The 12689-nt window shown below is 47.8% G+C and overlaps 5 protein-coding genes across 5 annotated transcripts; 1 reads left to right on the top strand and 4 right to left on the bottom strand.

Moving 5' to 3' along the window:
• Nucleotides 1-24: 24 nt before the first annotated feature.
• LY89DRAFT_496766 (carbohydrate esterase family 15 protein) lies at nucleotides 25-1672 on the bottom strand. Its single transcript, XM_018207932.1, has one exon. It carries the CDS (start codon nucleotides 1449-1451, stop codon nucleotides 267-269), a length of 1185 nt encoding a protein of 394 aa, XP_018072818.1. The 5' UTR covers nucleotides 1452-1672; the 3' UTR covers nucleotides 25-266.
• A 681-nt stretch (nucleotides 1673-2353) lies between these two features.
• Nucleotides 2354-3565, bottom strand: LY89DRAFT_732019 (uncharacterized protein; the record flags this gene model as incomplete). Its single annotated transcript, XM_018219636.1, has 3 exons — nucleotides 2354-2617; nucleotides 2895-3415; nucleotides 3466-3565. The coding sequence occupies 3 exons, from the start codon at nucleotides 3563-3565 to the stop codon at nucleotides 2354-2356; spliced, it is 885 nt and encodes a 294-aa protein (XP_018072817.1).
• Nucleotides 3566-4150: 585 nt separating this feature from the next.
• Nucleotides 4151-5474, bottom strand: LY89DRAFT_569212 (uncharacterized protein; the record flags this gene model as incomplete). The annotated part of the gene is made up of 7 exons (XM_018208572.1): nucleotides 4151-4305; nucleotides 4356-4423; nucleotides 4477-4859; nucleotides 4907-4974; nucleotides 5024-5063; nucleotides 5111-5292; nucleotides 5345-5474. Coding segments are annotated over 7 exons (1026 nt in total), but the record flags the coding sequence as incomplete, so codon positions are not given.
• Nucleotides 5475-9106: 3632 nt separating this feature from the next.
• On the top strand, nucleotides 9107-10779 carry LY89DRAFT_717087 (uncharacterized protein; the record flags this gene model as incomplete). The annotated part of the gene is made up of 2 exons (XM_018218317.1): nucleotides 9107-10454; nucleotides 10504-10779. The coding sequence occupies exons 1-2, from the start codon at nucleotides 9114-9116 to the stop codon at nucleotides 10777-10779; spliced, it is 1617 nt and encodes a 538-aa protein (XP_018072815.1). The 5' UTR covers nucleotides 9107-9113.
• A 499-nt stretch (nucleotides 10780-11278) lies between these two features.
• LY89DRAFT_732016 (uncharacterized protein) lies at nucleotides 11279-12595 on the bottom strand (the record flags this gene model as incomplete). Its single annotated transcript, XM_018219635.1, has 1 exon — nucleotides 11279-12595. One exon carries the CDS (start codon nucleotides 12593-12595, stop codon nucleotides 11279-11281), a length of 1317 nt encoding a protein of 438 aa, XP_018072814.1.
• Nucleotides 12596-12689: the final 94 nt, after the last annotated feature.

Here is a 12689-nt window from a genome sequence, read left to right as displayed (position 1 = left end):
TGGTTTTACAGTGTTCGCTCTGAAAGCGTTATGAGGTCGTCGACTATCTAATGTATGCCCGAAAATTGGGTGAATCACCTGCAGATCATGGAATACAGCCAGTGTATCCTCCGTGATGTACGAGCGTAGGAAAGTGCTTGGAGATGATCAAGTGTGGTCATTTTCAGATTATATACACCCCACAAAGAAACTCTTCTTGTATGTACAGGAAAGTGAACGAATTCCAGCTACTTTTTCTTGTCGCAGGACATCCATACGCCTATACCCTATGTCAATACTGGGGCAGTCCAGTCGATGTACGTCGTCGGGTCTACAGTCACACTGCTCTTCGACACCTCGGTAGCTGAACCAGTACCTCCCAATAGAAACTTGCTCACAGCCGCACTCAAGTCAGACGCCTGTGCAGATGGGAACGCGCAATGGCTGTGCCCTCCAACAAGTGAGAATCCAAAATTCTCTGGGACACCCATCGCCTTGTAGATCATCTGACCCACTTGCTGGCATCCAGTCGTGCTGACAGGACCAAGCCAGTCGATGTCGTTCTCAATAACGAACAAACCACGTGGAACAATCAAGCCGGCCAGCATATGATGGTCGACGGGAAGATCAGAGGTCTTGGTGGAATAGGCATTGAAGTTCGGGGAGAACCAAGCGTTCTCGCCAACAATCTCACCAGCAGTTTGAATGTTCTTTCCAGCTGCCTTTTGCGCATCGGAGATACGCCAGCAAGCGGCGCCGCCCGATCCAGATTCTTGAGGAATGGTCAAGGCGATACGTGGCTCCAAAGCACCAGCAATGAAGGCGCCCTTGCCGTTACGGGAACACCCTGATACACCAAGCTTCGTGGTGTCGATGTTTGCCGTTGGCGTCATTTCCAGAGCGTCAATGAGACGCGAGACTCCCCATGCCCATGCAGTGGTTGCACCTGCCGTGGCAGACGAGCCGTAGAGGTTGAAGAACAATCCGGTGCCGTGGCTAGACTTGCTCGCTTGGGCTGCCATGCCGTCGTTGTCGAATGTAATTGAAGCAACACCTGCCTGCGATGGAATGCTCACTCCTCCAATACCGATGATTGCAGGGTACGGAGCTTTGCCACTTGATGGCGTGGTAATCTTGGCGGAGAAGGTAATGCTCTTTCCTCCATCCGAAACCGTCACCTTGATCGAGCCCGCGGAATACGTTGCGGTCACGCTGGATGGTTTCGGGGGAAGTGTTCCCAGCTCGTACTTTTGAAAGAGCTGGCTGATCTCTTCTGCTCTACATGGCCATTGCGCCTTCGTGGTGATCTTGGTCCCATTGGTAGAGGTGAATGGATCTGGCAGTTTTGCGTCGGTTTGGTAGGAGAATCCAGACGCGATACCACAACCTGCATCTTGACGCTCGGTGATTGTTGGAGATGGAGCCGCAAGGGCTGGGATAGCCAGGAGCAGAATGGAAGAGAGATACTTCATCGTGAGGTGGATAATGAGTTGCCGAAGTCGTGGGAGCTCATTGAGTCGGGGGACGGGGCGGTCTCTTATACATGGAGATGTATAGCCGAGAGCTGTCGTTCATTCTTCCGAATATGGAAGAACGTGTGGAAGTTTTGCAGTTAATGAATCTCGGAGAAACTACTTTCCCCTCGCTTGGAGTGGTCAGGTGCCTGCAGATGATAAGACGAAATTTCTCAGGGACTGTTCTATTCGTCCAATGGAAGAGAAAGTTCCCCTGCTTGCCGAGATCTCTATATATGGGACGCATTGCTTTTGAAAGATCGGCGTGATGCTGAACATTGCGTTAGGTGGCATCAGAACAGGCTGATCATTTTGCCGGCTACGAAATCAGATTGTTTTGACCTTGTCGTTCTGTTTCGGTTCATGAGGGATCCTCGTCTTCCGTTCATCGAAGTCGGAAATGGTAGTCAAGGGCGATCGTGGGTGCGGGGAATTAAGTAGTGCGTCGTTTGATATATGCTTAAATGAACCTTCATGTAAAGTGAGCGTGGGAGAAGTCTTCCACATCGGCTGTTGCACTCTCGCTAAGACGCGGCATCAGGCTGATGATGGAAGTGCCGTAAGAGGGTTGCGTTTGCACTCTGTGTGTAATGTGTATGAAATATGGGGAAGACCCCACATACAATCTTCTGTCCAGTGCGTGGAAGAGCAATTTACACATCTGTCAGAAGGAGCTCCACGCTTCAGACTCATAGACATTGAACTTATCGTTATGCCAATACTGCTGGAATTCAATACGAATCGAATGCGTGGGAGGCTCTGCAGCGAATCAGGAAGTCAAATGCGACGGATGATATTGGCAGAAAAGCGTAAAGGGACGTTGTCCTATTTGCAAGACAATGCAGTTTCCGCAAAAGATCCTAAACATCTCCATCCCCTCTCCCAAGAAGGAAATTCGCATTATTAACCCCAGAAAAGTATCTATCTTGGTGATTAACATAATGATCAGCAACTCGCAAGTCTTGGCTTCGTACATTGGTCTTGGAAACGCCACTGAAAACATCACCTGGCTTGATATGGTCCTGGAGTCCCACATACTCTCGGCCATTGTGCCAGACTGAGCTGCGTGGGGCCACGGGCTTGGTATTTTCATGACCAGTGTTCGCGTCAATCTTGACAATCTTCTGTTTTTGATGTCAGATCTTGAAGGCGGCAGTCCGCTTCATCCTCAAGTCCCACAATGACCTTTATGCTATGGAAGAATCGCACCGTTCCAACACGCTCAGAGTTCTTGAATCTTAAAAATTGCTTGGCCAATCCCAAAGAGTCTTTGGCAAAGACAAGGCACTCTTCGGGAGGATTCCTCAAAAGAACTTGATTGAGCGAAGCACAATGCGAAGCTGCATTGAGAATTTTTAATCAAAAAAGATAGCTCCACTTCTTTCTGAAAGGCTGGCTCACATGCCATGCTTCTGGGTCCCAGCTAGCAGCACCAGCAGTGATTGTGAATGTCGTTGTGTTGAACAAATCAGCCAAAAAGTCTTCCGAATTTAAAGTGTCGCTCAAAAGAATCATCCTCTCTCGCATCTTCTGGAACGGAAAACGATCGATCCAGAGGAAATGAACATTGTCCATTTGATATTGTGTTGGCCGCAATGGTTCTGGCACGTGTGGTGGAGCCGCTGGAGACTTGGCAACACTGCCAGTACCGCATGTGAGTCCTAAAATGACTCCATTATGGAACAGCGCCGAATACACGGTATGATTCGGAAGCGGCAGTAGAGCGTTGTCGAGCGATATTGCAAAACCGGTTGGTGCTTTAGCAGTACCTGACCTCAAGCAGGAGCAGAACTGCGCATCTGAAGGAGTTCTTCCGGGAGGTAATAATTCTCTCCCGGTATCTTCGGATTTTCTTGCTGCAAGTATAGACCCTGACTTAGCAATAGATCGAGTTCCTGCTTTGCGTTGCGCAATTCGTTCGCCTAGCGAGAGATCAGAATATGTCAACTTCTATGGAGGGGTAAATACACACGGCGCGCTCTTTGGGCAAGCCTGTCTTGTATCTGTTTCCTTTTCCGTGCATCGCCGACTCCGATCCATTTGTCGTCTTCTTGCTCTGTCCTCCTACCCATCGTCGCATCGAATACTGTGGGAACTGAGTAATAGAAAGGCTGGTGATGAGAAATTGTCAATGTCGATATCGGAGGCTGTTGACCCCAAGGATGCAGGTAGGTTTCAAGCTAAATTCTGACATCCGCATTAGATTCTTATTGGTTCTTTGATGTCAGATCTCGATGCTTGAATGTCTTGACACTTCTGACAAATACGATCACAGAAAGTACTGAAAAACTTCAGAAATAAGTCAGTACAAAAATTGTGGGAAGCTTAACAAAAGCGCTCGGTGATTCACTATCTAATTTAAGGACGACGATGCTGTGGCTCATCGAGATTCGAGCCTATCACTGGTAATCTGATTTCATGTCATTAATTTCGTAATTCAAAGGAAAAGATAAATCATCGCTTGCAATTGCTTGGGAATTTTTAAATCAAAAAACCAATTATCCGTCGAGCTCTTTATGGTCTACCGTCACTAATTCCAGCCTACTAGAACCAATTTCAGATGTTGGGTCGCGGCTATATTTGATGTCGAAGCTTTTGGAATAGACGATTCCGTCTCCTGCCCTAGTACTTTCCCACTGACGTCTCCCTGATGGCATATCGCGATCGTTGATGTACTTTGACTTGTCTGACGTTGTGCTCATCATTTTTGGAAACGAACGCACCAGCAGCAAACGGATACTTGGCATGCAAGAGCAGATAATACTGACGTTGATCTCAATTGTAGACCAGTATCCAACCGCAACGTAATCCCCTGTGATTGTCAACTGGAGCTTCAATGTAATAACCGAAAGCCTGACGTACATGTTGGATTCTGGGAGTTTGAGAAGAGAACCAGTGAGTGAAGGCGGAGAATGCTAACGACTGTGACGCTGTACGAAGTCTTCGTTAGTATACTTTCCACGGTAAAAATCACGTAACCTACAAAGCACCAACCCCGAACATCATTCCCACACTGATCTTTTTCTTCCAATGAAGTTTGAGTGTTACTAGCTGGGTCATAGGAAGACCAAGTAGCCAAATATCTGCTGCAATATTGATAGCAGCATTCGACCACGCCAATGCATTGTTGTCGAGGCATATTCCCTGATGTTCCCCATCCCACTTCTTCCAGTAGTAACTGATCGGTTCGCATTGAAGAAGGGCGGTCATGATGAAGGCGATAGCGAAAAATATGTTGAAAATGACAGTTGCATAAATGACTCTTCGAATTTTGGTCCCAGGGAATAAACGTAGGTAGAAAAACAAAATAGAGATCTTTACCAGGGCTAATTCGGCGAAATAGAGCAGCTCCGCTGCGAAGAAGACCTGACGATCGTCAGCACCATTTCATAAGCCGGGAGAAGGAATGATACATGGATCATATCGCTGATGTTCTTGAAGCTTAACGTCCAGATGTCTTTACCAAGTCCGTTCGAAGTAACTTCAACTTGTTATCAAATGGCTATTTTGGGCAGATTTTCAATACTTACGTCCATGAACAGAAATAACAGAGCTTGGAATACCAATAGCCTGGAATAGTCAGTCTTGTCGGACAATCGAGAGTCCAAAGTGTCTACCATTGTAAGTAAGATGGCATAATCGTCGAACCAGAAGTTGCAATCAGAAAGATATCTGGAGAGTAATCTCAACACAACCGCCACGCCAGATATTACTCCAAAAACGTTCGAGATCACGTCATAGAGTGTCCTCCGGTCTCGGATGGGAGCATTACATGCTACAGAAGTTACGTTGAGAGTTACTGTAGTTTTCAAGTCAGGCTTTGTACGTTATTCGCTTGATAGGCCGCGTACCCAGTGATTCTTTGACGGTGCATGTTGACTCCACACATGATCTGATCTCAGCATTCAGCGGAGCGTTCGTGCAGATACACTCTTCGTCGGTTGGGAGGCAGGTAGAGTTCGAAAGTGATTGAACGAGGCATAAAAGCTGTGTGAAGGTGAGCCAGGCTTTTCGCACCGAGAAGGTAAACCTACAGCGCATTCTGGCAGAGCAGCGGCGACTTCCTGTATGGAAGAACTTGAGTTTGTTGTCGAGTTCGTAGCCACAACTGGCAAGGCCAGTAGCAAGACCAAAAGGAATTCCCAAAAGAAAAGCATTATGGATGTGTGTCAAACATTGGGCATATTGATAGACCTTGAAATCTTATGGATCCCTAGAAGACCCAAGTGAATATAAATGTCCGACTTTTTAACTAATATCATGGAGTTCATCCGGCAGATCCTGCACCGTGCGTTCTTCCAGGCAACTGCTCGGGGAGGATTATCCTTCTGCTTCGCATTGCGCATGCGAAGTATCCCTGGCCCATTAAGCTTTCTGCGAGACTTGGAGAGATTCATGCTGGTGTGTCGACTCACTGATGGCCGTGAATGGTCAATAATGTCGATTGTTTCATTCGGGTATGAGAGCCGGGACTGATCTTGTTTCGCCTGGTGAGAGGGCCCAATATGGAACGAACTCTTTGACCCACCAAACTATTGGCCTATTCCTCCCTTTCCCCGTACAGTGGGGCAGCAAAATTGGGCTTTCGTGTTAATGAGGTCGATATTCACTTTAAGGAAAGATCGCAGCTTCTCTCGAGTCAGAACCAACTAATTTGGTCACCAGTTGCGATGGCCATCTAGTGCTCGCTGGTGGCGTTGTTTTCAGGATGGCTAGATAGTTGGTCATTTTCCGGAATATTGACATGTTATCTCGTCATCCCGTCCATCAAATTCTCGTACCTCATATCTGATCTTTTGCGAAAGCTGGACGGGAAAGGGTTCTTGAAGCGATACTGCTCGGCATCCCTTTGATCACTAGTGAGGCGCGTTTCGGATGCGAGCGCAGGCTTCGGAACAAACACTTCACTACGCTTGGACCTTTATCAACACCAGGGCCCAGGAACCCGGATAGCACGTCTCCAGCCTGATTTGACTTTACTTAAAGAACACAACGCTATTCCAGAAGTCCTGAAAGTGAAGGGTGGCCGTGGAGTGATCATCACTCGGGACTTCTTAGGGTCAAAGCGCCAAAGGGATCGGCCCAATTATCATAATGAGACTCCGTCATAAGGCATTTCGAACTCTGTTTAACTGCTTAAGCTAACATTTTAAGTTGCGAGCTTTGGTTGTGTTGGTAAAATCAAGCGAACAGACGACGAACACCCTCCGCAAAGTCAAAAGTTGAGCTGGAACACCGGGTTCTTGCGAGGATAGTATCTTTCGGGGTATAGCCTAGGGATAGAGTTCTCCAAGGATGTTTCGGCTCTAAAAGAATTTGTTTCTATTTATTTCAAGACCGTCATAGAAGTTTTCCCACCACCACCAGTCACATCATCGTTCTCACATCTGACTACGTCGACTTTCTCTGGCGAAATTTCAACTGCTCTTCGCATATCTCATCAAGCTGTTAGACTACTATCAGCAGATGTTCCACAAGCGGGTCTCTATTACTCAAACTTCTATTTGAGACTTAGGGTCCATGTGGAAGGAAGCATTTGGGACGTGAGAAGACCGTAAATTTGAAGGTAACAAAACGGTTGAACAGATTCGCGAACAGATCTCAAATTCAAAAGACAGAGTAGTAATCATATTCTTAGTTGTGCTCAGCAGTGGAATAAGTCTCACTGGAGAAATATTCGTCTGGTAAGAAATGCTAATTGGCGTTGGTCCCGAGATAGATGCGGGACTCATGAATACAGATGTCCTCAAACGCCAAACGTGATAATGCAATACTGTGCAACGTCGACCAGTAAAATCACGAAAGATGCACAAGTTCAATGCAAAATTTGAACTAGGAAGCAAACTCCCAAAATAGTCCCTCCTCAAGAACTTTAGAACGAGGAATATTAACTCGTAAATACAATCTCCATTCCAGAGGGCAAGCATATATCATAGCCATTAACTTCATGCTCGCTGGAGTTGGGTCTGACAGGCATGTTTCTTTTCGGTAACTTTGCAAACCGGACAGGATGTGCCAAGAAAGTCTAACACAAATAGTGCACGGACACAACGCATAGCAGAACCCCAATCATACATGCTTCGACAAGTGCAAAGGAAGTTCTGTTTCAAGATTACTGAAGACAGCGAGGAACAAGATGGGTTGTGCCCAAACTATAAGGCACCCAACATTTTCAAGGCTGTTACTACTCTGAAGTCGGCTAACTCAAATTCGAGCACTCATACACAGAACTAGGACGAAGAAAACATTATTTTCGTAATTTGCACTGATGAAAGGTCTCGTTTCTGTATCCCATACAACTGCACAAAGCTTCCTAGATATCTCGCCCATCGTACATTCAGACATACCTGGGAAATAACCAAAAAGATATCACCGCCTGAATCGAACATGCATGTCCTAAGTAAAGTGAACCTGAAGGAATATAGTGAGATCCTGACCATATGAATATGTGTGTGTGCTATGAATGCGGAAATATGCTGCTCTAACTTGAGCAGAGCGCACAGAATTATTATATAAAGATTTCGAACTAAAATCCGTCGGCAACTGGGTACTCTAAAGCTGTATAATTCTCTCTCCTCTTCGAGTTAAACTAGAATAATCGTGTGGTAAGAAATTAAGCTATGATCAGGATTGTACACTGTACCATCCCACTGATAATCGCAACATATGTTCTACTCAACTTAGAGCATCAATAAACTTCAGAACGAATTCTGACACTCGCACACAGCCAGAGTCGACGTCTGTCGAAGAAGAGAGAACTCTAGTATCGGTATATACCAACGACCGTAGCACGTCTGAGAAACCTTCGTCAGATTGGCATTCGAAATCATCATCTTCACGAAAAGAAACACCTATCCGACAGTAAGCATTAACATATCTCACTGCAGAGTAGCAAAAATCCAGTGAGGGAACCAGCGACTTCAATAAGCGAAACGGTGATTCCAGTTCCCATCCAACATGTTGCAGATCGGGAGTCCACGTGAAGCCCAAAGACTGACCAGCACAGCTGGTACGTTGAGGTTCATTGCCCCAGAGTCATAACGAGTCTCGTAGCTGAGTGTGGATCGAGACTTCAGCAGTCTCCAATTCCATAGGGACGCGACACCGTCACCACAGCGCTCACCGAGGAAGGAATTTTAGCTTCTCTGAATGTGCACAACCGAAGGCAGAAACGGTCACCAAGACTGTTCCTGAAGTGACCATAAGACCAGCTTCCATCCCGGTCTTCCTTCCAAAGCAAGGAAACAGACAAGCGGGATCAGTGGAAGAGTTACATCCAATACGCTGTCGTCTCGATACAGAAGCTCGTCCACGATACATTCTGGAAATCAGATATCCACATTCTACAGGCCATATCATACCAGAGAGGAGAGGCTTTGGATTCCACCAAACACTCAAGATCATCTTGATGTGTTGAACCACACTTGTGCGAAGGGAAGAGGTTGGATACCCAAACAGAAGTAAGAAGCGAGTCGAGTCACCAAAGTTCGGCTCCATAGTTCATCCAGACTTGAAGAGAGCAACATATTCACTCTCGAAATCTCTTTAATAGTCTAGCTATAAAGACGCATCCCGAACGCACCACATCCTCTTCATAGACGATACTTCTGCGCCATAGCTATGTCTTCGACCGAAATCTCTGAGCCAGAGCAGCAGTCGATCTCGACACAAACGCCACCCGACTCGCACCATCACCAGTTATCGAAAGCAGATTCTCTCCTCAAAACCATATGCGAAGTTCTCCGCGAAGCAGAGCAACACCATCCGCATGATGTGAACGAGCCATCACCTGGATTGTTCAAAGCTGCGATCGACCTCGCTTGGGAGACGATTCACGATCCATCATTTAAATCTGCTTATGGAAATGATCCAGCTGCAGAGCCCTTGTTTACCCAACTGCGGTGTACCCTGAAGCACATCCGGTTCACCTTCTCTCGCGAGACTCAACTCTATGTCCACGACGACGTGCTCCGTGGACATTATGCATTCCTACCCAGCTGTTTAGCTCTGGAACAGATACGAACGTTGCTGCTGGCACTCCAAATGTCGACTCGACACATAAAGGCTATTTCGAAGGATACTTTCGAAGAAGAGCTACACGTGCTCAAAGCGAGGCACAAGTCTGCTGTGGCCTCGCTCATCAAAGATCCCTTACTTGCCTGGCAAAATTTCCGAACTCGTCTGAGATATGGTGGTGACAATGCTTCCTTCCCAGAACTCCGCGATGTCGTTCGTTACCTCGACCTGAATCTGCATGCAGATGCGGTAGTCGATGCCTTGTACGGCAGCTGCGTGTTGTTCAAGCTGCATGAAGTTGCCGTGAATCATCTGTCCCGGGCGGAGAGATTGGGATTTCCATGTCGCATGACTGTCGATGCGGTTGAAAACGCGGTCGCCTTCCTGGACATATACGCTCGCAGCACGCCTAGCCACAAAACTCCGCCGTTATACCACAGCCATCGGTACCAGTACTATGCGTACTTCCTTAAAGCTCAAACTCCCGATCATATACTTCTGCCAATATTTGAGGACGTGGGAGCAACGGCGCTGATCGCAATGAGGGGCGTCCCGATTGGCCTTGTCGGTGCGCACCCGGACACCAAATGGGTGGACGGATTTTATCAAACCCCTTTGGAGTTCTGGTACCACGATGTCAATCATTCGCGGCGAATGTTCCAGTTTTTCAAAGAACATGCCTTGGCTGCAAAAATTGATTTGGAAGCGTTGGCTGAAGACTCGCACAATTTCATCAAGCACGAAGTTCTACCGCTTATTACGATCAAGAAAATCGACTCCGGACGGAGTCAAGAGGAACAAGCGGATGCTGAAGATGATTTGCTTCGAGATGTTCCACGAGGATGCCCAAGTGGCTGTGAAGAGCTCGACCGAGAAGGCACTGTTGCGTGCCCCAAACACTCTCACCCCATTCGAGCACATCCTGGATGGCGAAACACGAGTCATGTATACCATGGAGCCTGGAGCAACAATATTGGCATACACTTATCGAAAGCTTGCAGGAAACTTCTATGATGTGCCAGACGATCGCCAAGAATACATTTGCATTACAGATTTCAGAACGCAGAAGAATGTTGCTGCAGCAGGAAACATCATGGCAGAGAAGCTTGGTCTCAATGTTGGACCCGAGATCAATGCAGCTTATGCGCACAATGACGCTGGTCTTCCTGATGATTTTCATATGGAGGTGGAAAAGTTCATGGTGGAGAACCCATCTTTGATGGTGCCACTGAGCACAGCGCTTGAACGGAGGGAAGAAGCGGATACATAGGAGTGCGGGAGAACGAACAGGGTTTGTTGAAGCATGCTAGGTGGTCTTGAGTTTGTAAAATAATTGTATACTGCGAAATGATAGCACGAGATGAACGATAAAATGCAAGGTTTTAGACAATGTTCTCTTCAAATTTCCAAGTCTTTACCTGCTTCTCATTTCATGACCCACATAGCCTTCTGCCCACGACTCCCCAAACGCCACTACACAAAACATAAAAATGAATATACAACACACTGCTTCTCATCTTGAACGCCGGAAAATGCAGCTTCGCGGAAGGCAGCCATTCAAATATGTACGCCAGGTACTAATACCGGAACATACGGGACCGAAAAAGAGCTTCTGCATTATCGCCAGTGAAGAACGCAACGAGGATATCCAGCCCATCCAGTTTTCAAGCTTCTTATACACAGCATAGTGCCAGGCGCCTGAATCATCCTTGACACTCTCGACTCAACATTACTTCAATCCCAGGTTGGTATCTCTCCTGTGACCATTATCATTGCTGAACTGGATCCCATCCTTGAGGCTCTCTGCCTCTACCTGTTGATGTAGGTTGATAAGGTTTATATCCAGGATATGTGGGTTCTTGAGGTGGTGGGGTTCTGGTAGCGTAGCTTGGAGCAGCGGTACTTCCTGCAAAGTAGCCATCATTGCCTCTGCCGCTTTGAGTTGGAGGGCTTGGTCGGTTTGATGAGCCGTAGGACATCTGCTCGAGCGGTGGTGAGGGACGGCCATATTGTTGTGGTGGAGGACTGGGTCGAGTTTGATAATCTTGCTGACCACCACCAAAGTCGAAGCCTGAGTTATTCTGTAATGGCGGCGAGGCCATGCGATTAGGGCCACCCGGTCCTCGTGAAGGTCCACGTGGAGGAGGGCCGCTGGGCTGGAAATTATCCTGAGGATATCCTGGGCCATCCGAGTACTGGCGTGCAAGAGCTAGTGGCTGCTGCGAGTCCGAGGAATATTGCCTCGAGGGTTGGGCAGGAAAGGGCCGGCTGGAGTATTGTTCATCACCGTAGTGGTCATTAGAGAACTGTCTCTGAGGTTGAGCTCTTCCATAACCACGACCTCCTCCCACGGACGCATCAGCGAAACTATCATTCTGGCCATATGAGTCTTGCGGTGAGGACGGGCCGTAGCCTCGAGCCTGCCCGTTGTAGCTTTGCGATGGGTTGGGTCCATAGCCTCCTGGTCCAGGCGGTCTTCTCGGGCCTTGCCCCAAAGCTGGCGATCCTCTCATTTGTGGAGTACCCGTCCGTGGTGGTCCCATTCCCATTCCCACTCCTTGAGGACCCATCCCAGGCCCTGCCATTGGAGATCCGTAGCCTCTCCCATTCCCATTGTAAGCGGTTTGATTTTGGTCGTAGTGCTCTTCATCAACACCCATGTATCCAGTTCCTCCAGCACCTGGCCCAGGTCTCGCCCCAAACGGACTATGTCCTCTGCCATCTATCGGACTTGGTGTGCTAATGCCAGTTGCAGCTGCCCCTGTCATCAAAGGAACATGCTGTCCTGTCGTAGGATCCAGCTCTCCTAATTCAACTCCATTCTTCTCATCCTCTGTCAAGACATGCTTCTTCGCAGCACTGTCCCAGCTCGGCATTGGGGGAAGTGCATCTTCACTGAGTGGTGTAGGTGTAGGATCGACGGCAAATCCATTCTTCCCAACTTCGAATTGCGCATATTGCGGAGGACCTGGCTTCCCAGCAACTGGCAAAGCGCCACCCATCATCGGCTCTGGAGCCTGATATCCTTGATTATAAGCTGGCTGTCTCGACCCTCCAAATGGTCCCGGCTCGTCCAAGTGCTTCATTGGTTTGTTGCGCTTCCCTTCACAACTATCTCCACAGCAGTCGCAGCACTTCAAGAAGGAGAAGCAGCTACAACAGCAAGAATATCCACAGCAA

The sequence above is a fragment of the Mollisia scopiformis genome (genome assembly GCF_001500285.1).
Source record: "Mollisia scopiformis unplaced genomic scaffold LY89scaffold_9, whole genome shotgun sequence".
Taxonomy (NCBI): Eukaryota; Fungi; Ascomycota; class Leotiomycetes; order Helotiales; family Mollisiaceae; genus Mollisia; species Mollisia scopiformis.
The sequence above is the reverse complement of the archived record's forward strand: the minus strand, read 5'-3'. Positions and strand labels throughout refer to the sequence as shown.